At 31.7% G+C, this 19,866-nt stretch overlaps 2 protein-coding genes across 2 annotated transcripts; both read right to left on the minus strand.

Moving 5' to 3' along the window:
- Positions 1-1,236: 1,236 nt before the first annotated feature.
- Positions 1,237-18,383, minus strand: LOC123670058 (epoxide hydrolase 3-like). The gene is made up of 6 exons (XM_045603568.1): positions 18,135-18,383; positions 3,410-3,534; positions 3,046-3,158; positions 2,285-2,453; positions 2,008-2,159; positions 1,237-1,748 (listed from the first exon to the last, which is right to left on the minus strand). The coding sequence occupies exons 1-6, from the start codon at positions 18,333-18,335 to the stop codon at positions 1,483-1,485; spliced, it is 1,026 nt and encodes a 341-aa protein (XP_045459524.1). The 5' UTR covers positions 18,336-18,383; the 3' UTR covers positions 1,237-1,482.
- Positions 4,641-11,707, minus strand: LOC123670057 (uncharacterized protein K02A2.6-like). Its single transcript, XM_045603567.1, has 3 exons — positions 11,208-11,707; positions 10,430-10,964; positions 4,641-7,590 (listed from the first exon to the last, which is right to left on the minus strand). Exon 3 carries the CDS (start codon positions 7,472-7,474, stop codon positions 4,904-4,906), a length of 2,571 nt encoding a protein of 856 aa, XP_045459523.1. The 5' UTR covers positions 7,475-7,590; positions 10,430-10,964; positions 11,208-11,707; the 3' UTR covers positions 4,641-4,903.
- Positions 18,384-19,866: the final 1,483 nt, after the last annotated feature.

A 19,866-nucleotide genomic window follows, 5' to 3' on the forward strand; every position in this document is an offset into this window, starting at 1 on the left:
AAATAGAAACGAAAAATAAAAATAATTGTGTTTGCTCGCAAACGAAAAAAAACCGACTTCAATTACATCGACGAGTAATACAACGTAGATCGACGAAAAAATACTCAAGTAACTGCGCGTTATCAAAGATTACTCAAAAAGTAGTAATCAGATCTCAATGAAATTTATATGTGACCACATGACAAACATCAGCTTTCGATTAAATTCAAAATTATTAAAATCGGTACACCCAGTAAAAAGTTATTGCAGATTTTCGAGAGTTTTCCTCGATTTCTCTGAGATCCCATCATCAGATCCTGGTTTCCTTATCATGGTACCAAACTAGGAATATCCCCTTTCCAACAAAAAAATAATTATCAAAATCGGTACACCTAGTAAAAAGTTATTGCAGATTTTCAAGTTTCCCTCGTTTTCTCTGGGATCCCATCATCAGATCCTGGTTTCCATATCATGGTACTAAACTAGGTATATCCCCTTTCTAACAAAAAAAGAATTATTCAAATCGGTACATCCAGTAGAAAGTTATGCGGTATAATACAACGCAGGTCGACGAAAAAAGCGTCAAGTAAAAACGCATTATTAGATATAACTCGAAAAGTAGTTGTTAGATCTCAAATAAATTTAAATGGGACCAATTGGCACACACCACCTTTCGATTAAAACAAGATTTGTCGAAATCGCTCCACCCAGTCAAAAGTTCTGATGTAACATACATAAAAAAAAAAAAAATACAGTCGAATTGAGAACCTCCTCCTTTTTTGGAAGTCGGTTAAAAATTAATAAAATGGAAGAAACCAGAGAAGAATTAGAAAACCAATAATAAAAGATAAAACGAAGAAAAATGAGTTCGCCGGACGACCATGATGGTGATGGTTTACTACTACGTTATATGTAATCTATTTTCAGTACCAAGTAGATGTCTTTGGATACGTGGATAATTTTACCTCACCCGTTGTCGTAACTGACCCATTGAAGTTTTTCTAATCATTTAACATTTCATTATCTATGATTATATCAAAATCTAATTGGTATCTACTTATACTCGTATAACGACATCACGATGTAGATTAATTAAATTTAGGTTGAAACAACTTTACTAAAATTTTACATTTTTTTTCTATATCTTTTTTAATTTTATGTAGTCCGTTTCGCTTTTCTTTAAAAATACTTATACTAAAACTAGAATAATTAATAAACTGCTTAATTAACACTTATTCACAAAAAATAACTTCATAATTTATCAAAAATGTTTTTATTAATAACAAATTATCACGTGTATTCGTATTTCACAATGGTATGGAAAATGTAAGATGATTAAGGAATATACAATTTTAAAATAAGTGCTTGATGATTAAGTTAGAAGTCCACATAATATAAAATTTTCAAATATTTGATTTTTATCTATTTAGTTGATGTTTTCATAAAAAAAAATGCTTATATTTATGTATTAAATAATGCTGACGACGTATATTTACGTATCATTTACAAACTATTCTTTGATAAGAATTCTCGTATAAGCTTATTAACTTTTTCCGGCTCTTCCTGCTGCAGAAAGTGTCCGCAATCTTCAACAATTGCTGTTTCTATAGTCGCATATCTAGTTTTCATTACTTCTAGAATGGAGTTACTTAAATATTTATCATTTTCTGCAAATGCGAGAAGAAAAGGTAACTTTTCTTCAAAAAATTTGTCTTCCCATGTATATGAAAAATTCGCTCGATAGTAATTGATCGGTGGAGTTAAACCATCTGAAACAGTAACAAAGTAAAATTAAATCAAAAGAATCAATTGTAAAAGTAATTTGTGTAGGCCAGGCGTCTTTCACCGTTATCCCCTTATGTATGGTAAATAATATATTTACTTAGCAATATACGGTGGGATGTTAGGTAGTCATTAACTGAGTAATACCTAAATAATTAACATAATCATTTATATGTAATATAAAGACATTAAATCGTTACGACGACATTAATCATTAAATCTTAACAATATGGAAGCAATACTTACATTGTCTTCTAAACCAATACTTATAACACTCAATATCCTGAGAGTTAATAGTATTTTTTCCTTCAACTAACATAATTTTTTCCAAAAATTGTAAATCATACATTTGAAGTAGCAACTCTGGTAGTTTTGGTGCTCGAAACAGAAAGATATATCTAAAAGAAAAGCGTTTTTACTTTTTATATGTTAAATAAAATAAAACTTAAATTTATATTTTACTTTTTATGTCTTAATACTCAGTTTTAAAGAAACCCTAAAAGATTTAAATTCATATAGTTACCTAGATCTGCTTGCCTGTTCGCTAGTAGTAAATATTTGGCGGAAGACCACGTCAAGAGATGTACTTGCCAGCATAATTAGGGTATGGATAACTTCAGGGTGCAATTCACGAAGTTTGCAAGCGACAATTCCGCCCCAGTCATGGGCTACGAGGATACATTTGTCGTGACCTAAGTAAAATAAAAAAGTGATATGTATAAAAAATATATATTCTTTATTAAAGTGACCAGTGACTCATTTTGGTTAGTTAACAATATTTCTTACATACTATGTTAGTTTAGTTATTACATTATTTTTTTTTTAAATAAATAAATGTTACAGAACACATGAATCACCGCTGCACCGTTCCATTTGCAACGGCACAGCAATGATTCATGTATATGCAATCCAGTCTAGTGGATATCATGCCCAGAATTCTGTTGGCACTACCCCGCACTCTACGCACCAGAGACCCACATCTTTTTCTTATGAGAGCGTAAAAACAATAATATAATTAGCAGCTAACAATAACACATTAAAATTGCCAAAATTGAAGACAAATGGATAATACTTTCTGTCATTAGAATTAAAAAAATGTTCAAATATCTCTACGTGAACCTCAAACCTCTAACGTGACATTGGTGAACCAACCGTGCCCCACTGACACGAGTGAAAGCCATAGCCTATCAAATCAATCACTGAATGAAAAATCAACAATCCCTACATCTAAATTCAAAAAGGCTCCTTCAAAACTTTGTAGTTTCATTTCATTTAAAATATTACCCAATGCACGTATAAGTTGCCTAATGTCTTCGATCAAGTGATCAATTTTATATGCAGACACGTCTTCAGGCTTTTCAGAGTCCCCATAGCCCCTCATGTCCACGGCAACAACACTGGAAAATATTTGATAAAATAAGCATCACAGTCTTTAAGTAATTAAATACATTGTGGAAATGGGTGTAGGTACAAAGAAGATTAGCTTGACTTTGTTTTTAACGACGGACGGAATAAATACATTCGAAAAAGGTTATTTTTTTTTTTCATTTATCTTCATTAGTCTTACCATCAAAGTAACGTAAATTGTCATATTTCCTTAAATAGAACATTAATATTTTAAAAACTACACATTACAGTATTATATTACCGATAATCTTTATTGAAGTGGACTATTTGGTGCCGCCATGAATACCAAAACTCTGGGTACCCATGCAAGAATAGCATTAACGGTTTTGAAGGGTCTCCGCTCTCGACGTAATGCAACTTCATATCCTAAAAACAAAGCATTACATTACAAGGAAAAAATATGCATACTATAGTTATGTATATGTATTTGCTAGCAAACGAAAAAAACCGACTTCAACCGAGGCAAGTAAATACGCATTATTACAGATAACTGAAAAATGTTCTCATCAGATCTCAATTAAATTTAAATAGAACCACATGACAAGCACCAGCTTTTGATTAAAGAATCACAGAAATAGGTAAACCTAGTAAGAAGTTATGAGGTACATTGCAACGAACCTAGGTGGACAAAAATAATCAAGTAAATACGTGTTATTAGAGGTAACTCAAAATATACTTGTCAGATCTTGAATAAATTAAAATGGCACCACATAACAAGCACCACCTTTCGATCAAATAACCTCCTGTGTATTTTTTCAATTTACGGCCACCAAAGTCATGACGGTAGATTATTTTAAAATATAACCAATTACAATGAAGCGTCACTCAATATAACCAATTACAAAGAAACCTCACTCAATCGGCGTGCGTAGTGCGCACTGTGCAGCGCACCACGTGATCGCACCCGTCGATAGCAGCGGCGGTGACGCGAACGAAAAGTTATTACTCTATCGTACTAATCTCTCACCATTGAAATTGGGCTTCGTTGTATGATTTGTATATAAGAGCGTGGATTAATAATAATAATAATAATAATAAATACTCTTTATTGTATACCACAAAGAAACATTACAAAAAAAGTGATACATGCAAAGAAAGATGTACAAAGGCAGTCTTATAGCTAAGAAGATCGAGAAGTGTACAAAAAGTTGATATAGAATTGGCATATACTTAGTTAACAAGCAATATGATATTAAAAGAAGTAAATATACATATATATACACAATATACATACACATAAATATATACAAATAAATATAATTATGTACATATATACTACATAATATTATAGCCGGCTAAACACTCTACTCAACGATTCGCGTTCTTTAATCTGCCTTTAAATATGAATATGAATAAAAACCAAAGATTTAAAATATTTAACCGACAATCTTTGAAAACTCTCCTTTTTAACTGACTTCCAAAAAAGGAGGAGGTTCTTATATTATGATGCTAGGTATAATAAATAAGACTGATTGACTGGATACGTACGACTTTATTAATTTAGACTTTAGACTCAAAGACATGACTCGACATTACAATATTACGCACGAACAAGACAAAGAGAAGACATAGACAATAGATATAATCATAGAGTACTTAACATAGACATAATATTACAGATAATAAATTAAGGATATACAACATCTCCCTTTTTATAAAATAAAGTTTACATTTAAACTTTTAACTTATACTGAAAACAATAGTTACTACATAACACATTAACACCATTACAAATTTACAAATTCAACTTAACTGGTTTCTTAATTACTCTACCTGATCTACTTTTATTACAGTTCTCCTGGAAATTAATATTCTTATCTAATTCTTTATTATTAGTATCCATCTGCCTGTTCCTCTGCTGACTATCCCTTTCCTCAGAATTGTTGGATTGCATCTCATCAAACTTATGACAACTATCATTACAATTAAATTTAATTAAAAATCTATTCCTTCTATATCTTTTACCTTCAGCGTCTTCTATTATATATGAACGTTGACAATCTAATCTTTTAATGACTTTTCCAGGAAGCCAATCTGAGTTAGGCATTTTTTTAAAAGTTATATAATCTCCTGGCTGTAATAATGGTAATTGTTTCTTATTTCTATCATAGTAAATTTTACTCCGAGCACGATTTTTCTCAAAATTATTTTTATATTCATTGAAAGTAACAATTTTTGGTTTAAGTTTCTTATTAGTAATTGGTATATGCATTCTTAAATTTCTAGACATTAATAATTGAGCTGGCGATGGAAAATTAGCTTTAGGTGTGTTCCTATATTGTAACAATGCCATGTAAGGATCTGTATTTGACTCTAAACATTTTTTTAATAAATTTTTCATAATTTTAACAGAACTTTCAGCTTGACCATTAGACTTCGGGTGATATGGACTAGTCATAATATGTTCAATATCCCAAGAATATAGAAAAGATTTAAATTCAGCAGAATTAAACGGAGGTCCACCGTCAGACACTAATTTCATGGGTATACCGTGACGAGCAAAGATAGACTTTAATTGTATTATTATATTAGATGCTGTGTATTGACTGTTTAAAATTGCTAACTCTATAAATTTGGAATAATAATCAGTAACTACTAAGTAATTTTTGTTATTAAAATACATTAAATCAATACCGACTTGCTGCCATGGGAATTTTGTAATATCATAGCTTTGAAGAGGTTCTTGTTGATTATTTGGTTTGAATTTAGCACAAATAAGACATTGATCAACTAAATTTTTTATATCTGCGCTCATATTTGGCCAAAAAATAATACTTCTAGCTAAATTTAAAGATTTGTTAATACCCTGATGACCTTCATGGACTTTTCTTAACATTTCACTTTGCATTGACTTTGGAATAATTAACTTATCACCCTTAAACAATAAATCATTAATAATGTGTATTTCACCTTGAATATTCCAATAATACTTTAATAAAGGATCCATTTTATTTTTACTGACAGGCCATCCCTCTAGACAATATTTTTTTAATTTTTGCAAGTCTTTATCTGAATTAGTAGCTATTAAAATTTTATTTTTATATTCCTGACTAATAGCTAAATTAGAATATAAAGAATTAACATGAAAAGATAAATCTGACTCATATTTAGGAATAAAATTTTCTTTTAAAGCTGCTCTAGAAAGTGTGTCTGAAATATACATCTCTTTACCAGGTACATAAATAACATTTAAATCATAAGCTTGCAATGAAAGCATCATTCTTTGTAACCTTGCTGGTACATCATTTAATGGTTTTTTAAACAAATAGACTAGCGGTTTATGATCAGTATGTACGGTTACCTTATTACCATATACATATTGATGAAATTTTTCACAACCAAATTGAATAGCCAATAACTCTTTTTCAATTTGAGCATATCTTTCTTGTGTAGCTGTTAAAGTTTTAGAACTATAAGCAATAGGTTGTTTATTTTGCATGAGAACTGCGCCTAATGCTGACTTTGATGAATCTACTGACAAAATAAGTGGTATATTCGGATTGTAATGTACTAAGATAGGAGATTTCGTTATTTCCTCCTTTAATGACTGAAGACATTGACTACAATTTTCATCCCATAACCATATAGTATTCTTTTTTAACAGATTTCTGAGAATTTTTGTTTTATCTGACAAATTTTCAATAAAAGGTCCTAAATAATTAATCATTCCTAATATTCTCTGTAATTCTTTGACATTAGTTGGATCTGGCATATCAAGAATAGCTTTAACTTTATTTTGATCAACTTTTGCACCTTCTTTACTAAATATATAACCTAAAAAACATATTTCATTGACTGAAAATTTGCATTTATTTTTATTGAACTTTAAATTAACCTCTCTAGCCCTTTGCATGACTTTTAATAATCTTTGATTATGAATTTGTTCTGTTTCACCAAATACTAAAATATCATCTACAAAAATCAAAACACCTTCTATATCAGAAAAAATATCTGACATAACTCTTTGAAAAATTTCTGAGGAAGCATTAATACCATAAGGTAATCTTAAGTATCGATAACGACCAAAAGGAGTTTGAAATGTGCAAAGATCTGAACTAGCATCATCAAGTTTTAACATCCAAAACCCTGAATAAGCATCAAGATGAGAAAAATATGAAGCACCATTTAATATTGACCTAATTTCATCTATGCTTTTAAGAGGATAGCGTTCTCTGACTATATATCTATTAAGATTTCTCGGATCTAGACAAATTCTTAACTGACCTGATTTCTTGACAGTGACGACTACAGAATTTACCCATTCGGTTGGATATGTGACTTTTTCTATAACTTTTAATTTTGACATGCGATCCAATTCTTCTTTTAATTTATTTTTTAAACCAAATGGAACTTTTCTGGGATGATCAACGCATGGAATTGCATTTTGTTGCAACTTGAGGTGACAGACAGGTGGTAGACATCCTAATCCATGAAAAACATCATTAAAATATTCTAAAATTTGATTACTAGACAGATATTTATCATTACTGTTGACTGCAAAAACTTTTTTTAATATTCCTATATCCACACATGTCGGAAGACCTAATACAGTAGCACAATCAATATTTACTATTAAAAATAATATGTATCTTTGACAATTATTGAAAAAACATTTTAAATTACACTGACCAAATACTTGTATAGACGAACCATCAAAACCTTTGACATTTGCACTACAACTTTTGATAATAGACTGTGATAAATTTAATTTGTTAAAAGTATTAAGAGACATTATATTGGTATCAGCACCTGAATCAAGTATACATTTTACTTCAACATTATTAACCTTCCGTGCACTAGGTGGGGTGTGACACACCCCAGTCCTCGATAATTCAAAATTATTTGAAAACTATAAAAGCGCGGCAGTACATGTTCTGAGTAGCTGGAGATGCGATGTTGCCGCTTCGATTAGCGCATTTACGTTAGTCCGGTGACTGCCGCCAAGCTAGTTACGCGCGTTTTAAGTGCGCATGGGCATCACATACCCCACCTCGTTCAGCGCGTCGTTATAAAGGTATGTTGCATAATTGAAGATTTTTGGTTTTTTATTACTTGTTTAAGTGTCTTTCATTGGTATTAATTGTTACAGATTTCAATTTATAAAAGAATATGTCTAAATTGACAGACTCAGATATATTAAGAGCACTTTTAGATGAAACAAATGAGTTTGAGTCACAAAATGAGAATTTTGAGGAAGAATCTGAAAATGACTCCGATCATTTGAGCATCCAAAGTGATACAAATAGCGAATTTGAAGCTGAGTTGCCTTGTTCAGAGTCGGGCAGTGATGACGATATACCACTTTCGGAACTACGCCAAAATAGAACTTCATATTATACAGGTAAAGATGGAGTTACAAAATGGCAAAAAGAGCAATACAGAAGTAATATTCGGAGTAGAACTGAAAATATTATAACTCATTTACCCGGTGTGAAAACGGTTGCTAGAAACAAGATGTCACCTCTTCAGTGTTTTGAGTTGTTTATCACTGACGAAATGATTGACGTGATTGTGAATTGTACGAATGAAAAAATACGCATGCAAACTATTAGTGATCATGAAAAACTTGAAACCACAAAGGAGGAGATGAAAGCTCTTTTCGGGTTACTCTTTATATCAGGTTTAGTACGTTCTGGTCGTCAAAGTACAATAGATTTATGGTCCACTGATGGCACTGGGATGGACATTTTTCGCGATACAATGAGTCGAAATAGATTTGGTTTTTTATTGAACAACCTAAGATTTGATAGTACAGCCACAAGAAGTGAGAGAATTCAGACAGATCGATTAGCTCCAATAAGAAATATTTTTGTACTTTTTATAAAAAAATGTCAAGATGCTTATATTCCGCATGAAAATCTCACAATAGATGAAGAACTGGTTGCTTTTAGGGGAAGATGTTCTTTCCGTCAATATATACCTTCAAAACCTGCTAAATATGGTATAAAAATTTATTCTTTGGTTGACAGCAAGACATTTTATACTTTGAACATGGAAATATATTGCGGAAAACAGCCTGAAAATAGTCCTTTTGCTGTAAGTAACAAGCCTTATGATCTGGTGGATCGATTGGTACAATGCGTATCACGATCATCCCGGAATGTTACCATGGATAACTTTTTTACCAGTTATGAAACTACAGAAAATTTACTAAAAAATCATAAGCTTACGGTAGTTGGAACTTTACGCGCTAATAAAACTTGTATTCCGCCAGTTTTCAAGAAAAATCGTGAAGTAAATTCATCAATGTTCGGATTTCAAAAAGATATTACCATAGTATCTTACGTTCCAAGGCCACGTAAAATGGTATATCTGATGTCTTCATTACATCATGACAAAGAAATTGATTCTGCAACTGGAAACAAACAAAAACCTGCTGTGATAACGTTTTATAATCACACCAAAAGCGGTGTTGATATGGTTGACAAGTTAAGTAGAACTTATGATGTATCACGGAATTCTAAACGTTGGCCACTGACGATATTTTTTGCTTTACTCAACCATGCCGGAATAAATGGTATGATTATACATATGTTCAACAACGGAATAGAGAAAAATAAAACAAATTTAAGAGGAAAGTTCATTCGTGAATTAGGCATTTCTTTAGTAAAAGAACACTTGAATACAAGAAGACAAAATCAAAAACTTCCAAAAGACCTGCGTACCAGAATATCTAGATATTTTGGGAATCCATCTGAAAATTTATCAGAGCCTCCTGCAAAAAAGCCCAATACGATGCAGAGGTGTTCAAAATGTCCTCGAAAAAAAGATAGAAAAACCAAATACTCGTGTAAAAAATGTTACACGCCAATATGTATGGAGCATGCTGATTTTTTTTGTCAAGAGTGCGGCAATTTTGATACCAATGATCTCAATTAAAATTAATGTTTATTACGTTTATTTCTAGTTTAGTTCGTAGTATATTAATTGTTGATTCCTAAATTTAAAAAATTGTGATAATTTACATGTGCCATTTTAAATTAGTGTATAGGGAAAAAAAGTTGTTTTCTTAAAGTTAAAAAAAGTTGTGTTTTTGTTCTTTTATTGATAAAACTAATAAAAATAATAAATTACTTCGTTTTTTCATTTAAACCTACTGATTACAATATACAAATATTATTCCATAAACAAAACACTCAAATAATTAAAACATACTAGTTTTATGACATCTTACATTTTTGGGTATGTCACACCCCACCTAGTGCAGGGCAGGCTTTTTAGTCACCTGGTGCACGGAAGGTTAATTAGAACTGATAAATACCATGACTTGTCGTTGTTGACACTCTTCACCATACCGATGAAAAATTGTTCTGAATCATTGTTTGATTTCTCGTTGACATCTCGGACTGGATAAGACGATTCTACAGATCTAATGTTAGATCGATTGGAAAAACAATATTTTGCAAAATGTCCAATCTTGTGACATATTTTACACCTTACTCCTGATGCAGGACATTTGAAACGATGATAACATTGACCACAATGAGTACATTTATTGTTGTTACTTGTCTTTGGTGCTGGACTTTGACTGCGTCGACTAGCAAAATTTTGATTGTGGAGATTTTTATTATTTGACTTATTTCTGTTATTACTCGTAGACTGTTTCTTTGACTGTGACTTTGTATACGACTGTGATAAATGTAAAACATTATCTGAATATTGAGAATTTTCCATTGTTTGAGCATTTTGTTGTGCCATAATGACATTATTAGCAATAGATATAGCCTTTTCGAGTGTTAGGTCCGTTTCTTGCAACAATCTTTGACGAACATGTGTTAATCTCGAACTCATGTTAGCTATAAAAATATCTTTAATTAAGGAGTCTTTCAATGTACCAAATTCACATTTATTTCCAATATTTTGTAAGTCCGTAAGAAATGTGTCAATTCCCTCTTCAGGTTTCTGCATTCTCGTGAAAAAAGAATGTCTGACAATAGTTAAGTTTTTCTGTGGCTCAAAATAATTGTCGAATTTAATTTTAATATCTTTTAAAGTTGTTCTGGTTATGTCTATATTGAAAGAATTGTAAATCTCAATACCTTTTTCTCCGATTGTATGTAACATGATGGCTATTTTCCTTTTCTCGGATGCATCTTCCAGATCCGAAGCAAGTAGAAAAAGCTCAAAACATTGCCACCATTTCTTCCAATTAGAATTGTTATTTTGATTTGTTGCAATTATTAATTTTGGTACGTTGTTGAAGTTGTGACTTTGTGAACATGCTTCCACGTTTTGTCTTGTAGACATCGACATTTTGAATTTTCAATTTTATTACCATTGACTTTCAGATGACGTAAAATATATATATTCTTCACTTTGTTGCGAATTCTGACACCATATATTATGATGCTAGGTATAATAAATAAGACTGATTGACTGGATACGTACGACTTTATTAATTTAGACTTTAGACTCAAAGACATGACTCGACATTACAATATTACGCACGAACAAGACAAAGAGAAGACATAGACAATAGATATAATCATAGAGTACTTAACATAGACATAATATTACAGATAATAAATTAAGGATATACAACAGTTCTCAATTCGACTGTATTTTTTTTATGTATATTACATCAGAACTTTTGACCGGGTGGACCGATTTCGACAATTTTTTGTTAATCGAAAGGTGGTGTGTGTCAATTGGTCTCATTTAAATTTATTTGAGATCTAAAAACTACTTTTCGAGTTATATCTAATAATGCGTTTTTACTTGACGCTTTTTTCGTCGACCTACGTTGTATTATACAACATAACTTTGTACTGGATGTACCGATTTTGATAATTCATTTTTTGTTGGAAAGGAGATAACCCTAGATTTTGTACCATGATAAGGAAACCAGGATTTGATGATGGAATCCCAGAGAAATCGAGGGAAACTCTTGAAAATCCGCACAACTTTTTACTGGGTGTACCGATTTTGATAATTTTTAATTTAAAAAAAAGCTGATATTTATCATGCGGTCACATTTAAATTTTATCGAGATCTGATAACTACTTTTTGAGTAATCTTTGATAACGCGTAGTTACTTGACTATTTTTTCGTCGATCTACGTTGTATTACTCGTCGATGTAATTGAAGTCGGTTTTTTTTTTCGTTTGTCTGCAAACACAATTATATTTATTATTCATAAAACAACCAGTTTACCTACTAATGTAGTAGTATATTTTGAATACAATATAAATGTTGGATTATAGGTATAAGATCCTGTTTTTAACGAAAATATAAATAAACTTTAATAATTAACAAAAAAAAGCGGCCAAGTGCGAGTCGGACTCGCCCGTGACGGATTCCGTAGCAGCAAGTAACATTATTAAAAGTTCTTGTAGTTCGTTGTAACTTTGATCGATGTTTTAATAATAGTATATTTTTTAGAATTCACGGCTTATGCATAAGGTTTATGTTTATGAAATTAAATGTCTTTTTTTTTATATTTGAGTTGATTGAATGAAAGGTAAATTGCGGTTTACGATTTATGACGTATTAAAAAAAACTACTTACTAAATCTCGTTCAAATTAATTTTCGTTGGAAGTTTGCATGGTTAATGTACATCATATTTTTTTTTTAGTTTTATCATTCTCTTATTTTAGAAGTTACAGGGGGGACACACATTTTACCACTTTGGAAGTGTCTCTCGCGCAAACTATTCAGTTTAGAAAAAAATTATAATAGAAACCTCAACATCATTTTTGAAGACCTATCCATAAATCCATCCCACACGATAGTTTGATAAAAAAAAATGTTATTTTTTTTTTTCTATTTTTGTGTGAAAATCTTAATACGGTTCACAGAATACATCTACTTACCAAGTTTATAAGTTTAGTTCTTATAGTTTCGGAAAAAAGTGACTGTGACACACAGACGGACAAACAGTCAGACATGACGAATTCATAAGGGTTCCGTTTTTGCCATTTGGCTACGGAACCCTAAAAAAAGGAGGTAGTTATAATATACTTAGGTTCTTCTTAATGAAATATGCTTATGTAGGTACTGCAACATTGACGTCAATAGACTTGTTATCGTCATAATATTTAAAAAAAAAGTAAATCAAATAAAGAATGCTATCTTGGTCTTAAGGCGAATGATTCTGTTAGTTTTATATCATACTAGCTTTTACCGGCTTCGCTCTCATTGATTTTTTTTAACATAAAGTATCCTATATTACATCTGATACCTTCAAGAATATGTGTATAAAGTTTCATGGTGATCAGTTAAGTAGTTTACAAGTGTAAGCGTTTTTTCGCAGTATAACCGAACAAAAAACCGACTCTCCATTTATTAGTATAGAGTACCTGGGTGACCGAGCTTAGCTCGGTATTTTTAGTAAATCGTGTTTTTTGAAAATCATATTTAAATACGAATTGCATATTGATAATATATGAATAATATTTTTCGATTTTACCGCCATAATAATAAAAAATATGAACTGTTTATTTAAATAAAAAATCATGAGTGCAATTAGAAAAAATAGGAAAAAATAATCGATCTGGAGACATGTGGTCTTCTCGGTCGATCCCAACCGGCCGATTTCCCACCTGAGTTATGAAATTTACCTTCGCAATCTAACGATATTGTAGCCATTTTTTCATTGCCTAAAAACAGGGATAAAACGACATTTTCTAAATATGAATCTTAGCTATATCGATTTATCACCCCCGAAATCCCCTGCATACTAAATTTCATGAAAATCGTTGGAGCCGTTTCCGAGATTCAGATTATATCAATATACAAGAATTGCTCGTTTAATAGTATTATATATCCATTAGTGTGACGTAAGTCATATGTTAACGGGTCAAAGTCAAATAAGCGATTTATTTTTCCTGCAGTTATTCATTTTATACAAACAAAAGAAACGAAATCATCTTGTTGATGTTTGTTAGTGCGAAAGAGAAAGCGGGGTGCCAAGGCACCATCGTTTGCGAAAGACTTAGACTAGAGAAATACTTACTACTCTAAGAATTAAAACGAAAAAAAAATGGCTTCAATTACATCGACAAGTAATACAACGTAAGTAGACGAAAAAAATTAACAAACGCACTAGTCGTCACTATGATTTTCGAGGGTTTCCCTCGATTTCTCTGGGATTCCATATATGGTCGAATTGAGTAACCTCCTCCTTTTCTGAAGTCGGCTAAAAATGTTTCATTGTCACTCTATGTTGCTGAGATTTTTAAGAGTGATTCATTTTTCTAGCAAAGCATGAAGTACAAAAAATAAATAATTAACGGCCAACCTCAATTATTAATATATCTTTTATTTTGTTTAGCAGCAAGAGAAATGTTACACTTTCTAAAGAAAAATCTCTGAAAAACATAGTTTGTGTCAAAATTCTGCCACTAATAGGCAAAATCAATAATAGGCTATGGTAGGTAAGCCACAAAGGGATTTTAAAAGTGACTCGGCCGCGTCGGAATAACATAATGGGGGTAGCCTTTCACCTTGTGAAGAACTCCAACCATACTTGAGCCCTTTATATAGTGACAAACGTCTCGGGCAACCGATCAGATTAGTAAAAAAGTCAGCTAGTAGCTATTTCTTTGTACACGACTACACGCTCCTCCAACCGCTGAAATAACATACATCATACAAACCTTTTTTCTTTTTAGCATTTAATCTTCACAATGAAATAAAGAACAATAATAAATTTAAAATCTCTTGTAAATTTTGATTAAGTGTGAATTCGCAACTACTGCTGTAGTAAAAATTGTTCAGTATAATCTTAACTACCTCTTCCCCAACCGATACGACCACGAAGTATAGATACAAGAAGTCCGAACGTAATGTTGAACGAATGGTCTCAATTTAGGGGACAGAATCTTAATTCTAATTTTTGCCGATAGAGCGAGCCATTTTTTGAGGAGTACTCATTTAAATCCTTACCAGTTTTTCCACTTTAATAATTTCCTTTCCCCACGCCTCAGTTGAGATTTCCCCTTCTCGGTATTTTTTTTAAAACAGATAAACGTAATAAACTCGATAATAAAAGAGTTGGATCAATCCTGTGCGTAAAATCTGGTTTGACAAGAACGGGAACAACCTCTGTATAACTAATGAAAAATCAGTTTAAAATAACACACCTTAAGTTTATACAGTACAATGCAACTGAAAGCGAATCTAAAAAAAATTAGGCTAAGCGTGAATAAAGCATGAAAGTATTAGTCAACATTTCGTATTCTTATTTATAACCTAACCGGAAATATATAAAACCTGCAGGTGTCGCCACTATTTCCTTTACACGGTAACACTAGCTTTACCCATGATTACCCTCGATTTTCCTTTTTAAAAAGAGAACTAAGATCTGGGTTTATTATTGTGTACAATGAATACTATGGAAAGTCTTATACCGTTCGGACTCCTTGTATCTATACTTTGTGCATAAGACAGTGGCGAAATAGTTAGAATCAAATTGACACAAGTAAATGTTCAAATTATCATTTAACATTTCACGTTGCGTGATCAAACATACAGTACTGATTTTATTACTGAACGCGTTTGATTATGTACGCTGTTCCATAGTAGTTTTAAACTGAAAATAATACGTAAGCCGTTCCGCTTTCTGGAATCAAACTCTTCCGGGGAACAAATATTTGCAGCTTATTATTGCTGTAATAAATTTATCATTATACATTTATCTTTGTCGTTAATGGTTTGTACTACAATTATTATAACTTAGAATATTTTTTAATCGATTAAAAAAAAAGGAGGAGGTTCTCTGTTCGACTATTTTTTTTAATGTGTATTAACATTTTACTGGGTCTAACAATTTTGATAATTCTTTTTTGATTTGAAAGCTGGTGCTTGTCGTGTAACTTCATTTAATATTGAACAAGATCTGACAATAGCTTTTGTAGTATCTCTAATGTGTATTTTACTATAAGAAAGAGCAAGAAGAGTTGTTAAGGGTAAATTGAAACAGCGCAAATTAATCGGAATCTAAAAACGGTAGATATAGTGCTTATATGGCTAATTTGCCACCTGCGTGTGGCTATCCGACCCGCCATCCATCTCAGTAGTGGTTTAATTAAATATAGAAAATGTAAAAAAGATATATTTTTATTATGATAATACCACTTAAAATTTAGTGAAACATAGTCAGGTAACTATTTGTCTACTGAGAATTCGTTCGTTAATCACGTGAAACTCGAAAAGGAGGGATTGGTCCGGAACAACATCATGAAATATCACAAGGAGAAAGGTGTGAGTTTGTATCACGACGCAAAAATTAATCAGATTATATCTGTATTAATAAAATGTAAGAATATAAATAAATTTTGTGTATGGGGTAGTCGAAAACTTCACCACATATCATCATGGGAGGTAGGGGGTTAAAAATGTTGGTAAAAAACATCACGTACCTAATTAATGGACGACCCCTTTTCACAGTGCAGTTCGAAATAATAAAATTGTATCTTTCAGTCCCACTCTACCTAACCACCTTAGCCTAACCTTAACTTGCATTATTGTTTCATAGGGCCAAGTAATAAAACTTAGCCAAGAATGAGGCTGCTCATGTTCTCCGAACTCACTATACAGGTGTCATGCTGCTTTAGTTGTGCTTAGTCATCTATTCCGACAATCTAAACAGAGAATGGGTTAGTTTTAATCTTGTCGACCGGTAATCATACACAGCATGTATGAAAACGTAAAGTATGCAAACCCAGTAGAATGTTAATAAGGTAAGCAAATAAATGCCAGAGTTTTAGGCCAGAGCCAACTGATACAGAAATTTATATTCCTTTTTATATATTTCTTTCTCAGTCTGTCGGTAACCATGCGCTTATATCTACCCAACAACAACACACAACAGACTGTTGATAAAGCCTTTTAACTGACTTTCAAAAAGGAGGAGGTTCTCAATTCGATTGTATTTATTATTATTATTTTTTTGTTATATCTGTTACCTCAAAACTTTTGACTGGGTGGACCAATTTGGTTAATTTTTCTAATCGGTAGGTGGTGCGTGTGATGTGGTCCCATTTAAATTTAATTTGATCTGACAAGTACTTTTTGAGTTATATCCAATAATGCGTATTTACTTGACCTTTGTTGTATTATACCGCATACCTTTTCAATGGTGTGCCGATTTTGATGATTCTTGTTTTAATCTAAAGCTGATGCTTGTTATATCATAATTGAGACCACCTATTAAATTTTACTGAGATCTTCCGAGTACTTTTTGAGTCGTCCATTATAATACGTAGTTACTTGACTATTTTTCATCTTCAGTCATTATATATTTTCGTTTGCTAGCAAACACAATTATAGATTGTTTCATACAGTGGATAATCGTACTCGTATAGGGATGTAAAAAGTTGCCGATCGCGATTCGATTCTTGTAAGAAGCCGATATTTGTGTCTGGCCTGATGTACCTATGTGAAGAACACGTTTAACTGTCATTCCCGGTATTCATGATAGAAAAATTATCCGCTAAACACGTTGCTCAACTGTGAAGCAGTGTAGTCACAGAGTACTATGGTATAAACAGGAAAGTGTAGTGAACTAACTCTGTCTCTTATCCCGTACAAAAAGATGGCCCCGTGACAAGTAATTTACAGGCGGTTTTAATAACAAAAGTGAAATAATTCGAAAAAAAAACATATTTTATTATTGAATCAATGATATTTTATATAATTTTTGATTATTAATATTACAAACAAATAACAAATTTCAAAGTATATGTAGGTATGTATCTATTAACGTTAACTAAAAATGTGTTGATGTAATAAACAAGATGATATTAAACTATAGTATCAAAATTTATTTAATGAAATCGTTACAACAGATTTTTCTCATGCTAATCTACGTAATTATACTTCAATGTTCAATAAAAAAATTAAAAACGAGCACGAACTTCTTGTGTTATAGTTGAATTTATGCATTTTGCGCTTTAATTATCTTTACATAACATAAATTAACATAAATTACGGACATAATTTATCAAAAAAAAAAAATACTTACATTTACTTTTACATATTTGTGTACACCATATTTTGGATCTGTGAGTTCAGCAGGTGGTTCCAACTTTAACTTCGAAGCCCAAGGATTTTTAAAGAAATTTTTGACCATTGTAATAAAAATTAACACAAAAGCCCCAAAAACTCCTCTTAACGTTCTTACGTTTGTTATTATGAAGCGATAAAATATTGTCACATAACTCATGATGTAATCTAATATGAACACACGTCCAACAACTCTGACGTTAAACGTCTGACTGGCCGACTACTTAGTAACTACACTGCTGATAATTTCCATATTTTATTCAATCAACATAACCTCTTTTGTTCCCACTCGAATCATTTCAATAAAAATCTTCAAAGCTACAAGCCTGTTTCTAAAACTGTTTCTAATTTTTAACCGACTTCCAAAAAAGGAGGAGGTTCTCTATTCGACTGTATTTTTTTTTTTTATGTATGTTACATCAGAACTTTTGACCGGGTGGACCGATTTCGACAATTTTTTTTTAATCGAAAGGTGGTGTGTGCCAATTAGTCCCATTTAAATTTATTTGAGATCTAACAACTAGTTTTCGAGTTATATCTAATAATGCGTTTTTACTTGACGCTTTTTTCGTCGACCTACGTTGTATTATACCGCATAACTTTTTACTGGATGTACCGATTTTGATAATTATCTTTTTTGTTGGAAAGGAGATATCCCGAATTTAGTACCATGATAAGGAAACCAGGATCTGATGATGGGATCCCAGAGAAATCGAGGGAAACTCTCGAAAATCCGCAATAACTTTTTACTGGGTGTACCGATTTTGAAAATTTTTAATTTAATCGAAAGCTGGTGTTTATCATGTGGTCACATTTAAATTTTATCGAGATATGATTACAACTTTTGGAGAAATCTTTGATAACGCGTAGTTGCTTGACTATTTTTTCGTCGATCTACGTTGTATTACTTGTCGATGTAATTGAAGTCGGTTTTTTTTTTCGTTTGCGAGCAAACACAATTATTTAATATGCAATATGACACATAACATCGGAGAAATAAAAACACTCAGTTGTCACTGTTGTGAGTGTGTCTATCCGTTAGCGTGGCCGTTAAGTGGTCATAGCAACAGGCTACATTTATATTGTACTAACAGTCCCACGTTCAATCCCCGCAAATGAATTTTTTTGTATAAGTCATATATTTGTCGTGGTCTGGCTATTTATAAATGTGTGTTGTGTGTTTTCAAACCCCCGTCACAGAGTTTACGCCTCTTCAGGGTTGCTGAGAGTAAGCGTTTATTATTATAATCATAATAATTCCGAGAGTAAGATGTGATCATTATTTTACGAATATTAAAATAAAAATGTTTACAAAACTGCTATAAGAAACAGAAAATCTGTGTATGTAGTTATAATTAGGTACCTACTTCAATTTTTCTGCCGACTTGACTTGACTTTTGAGTAGCGTTGCTTGTATTAAATGCTTATTATAACATGAAGATTACAGAATAATTATTTTTATAAGCACTCATCGCGAGTGAGGTATAAAATTGGTATAGTTAAAAAGTTTTCAGTACACTTTTAAGCGTAGCTTCTAGTGATCGGAATATGTAATTCTTACGAGTCTTATGGTCTAAGATCCGAACCTAAGTCGATCTTCACTGAGCTGATAATAGAATGAAACATAATAAATTTAGCATATTAAATAATATACTAAAAATGGATTGCCTAAAAATATCCTGGTCTCCATC

Source organism: Melitaea cinxia, chromosome 4, assembly GCF_905220565.1.
Source record: "Melitaea cinxia chromosome 4, ilMelCinx1.1, whole genome shotgun sequence".
Taxonomy (NCBI): Eukaryota; Metazoa; Arthropoda; class Insecta; order Lepidoptera; family Nymphalidae; genus Melitaea; species Melitaea cinxia.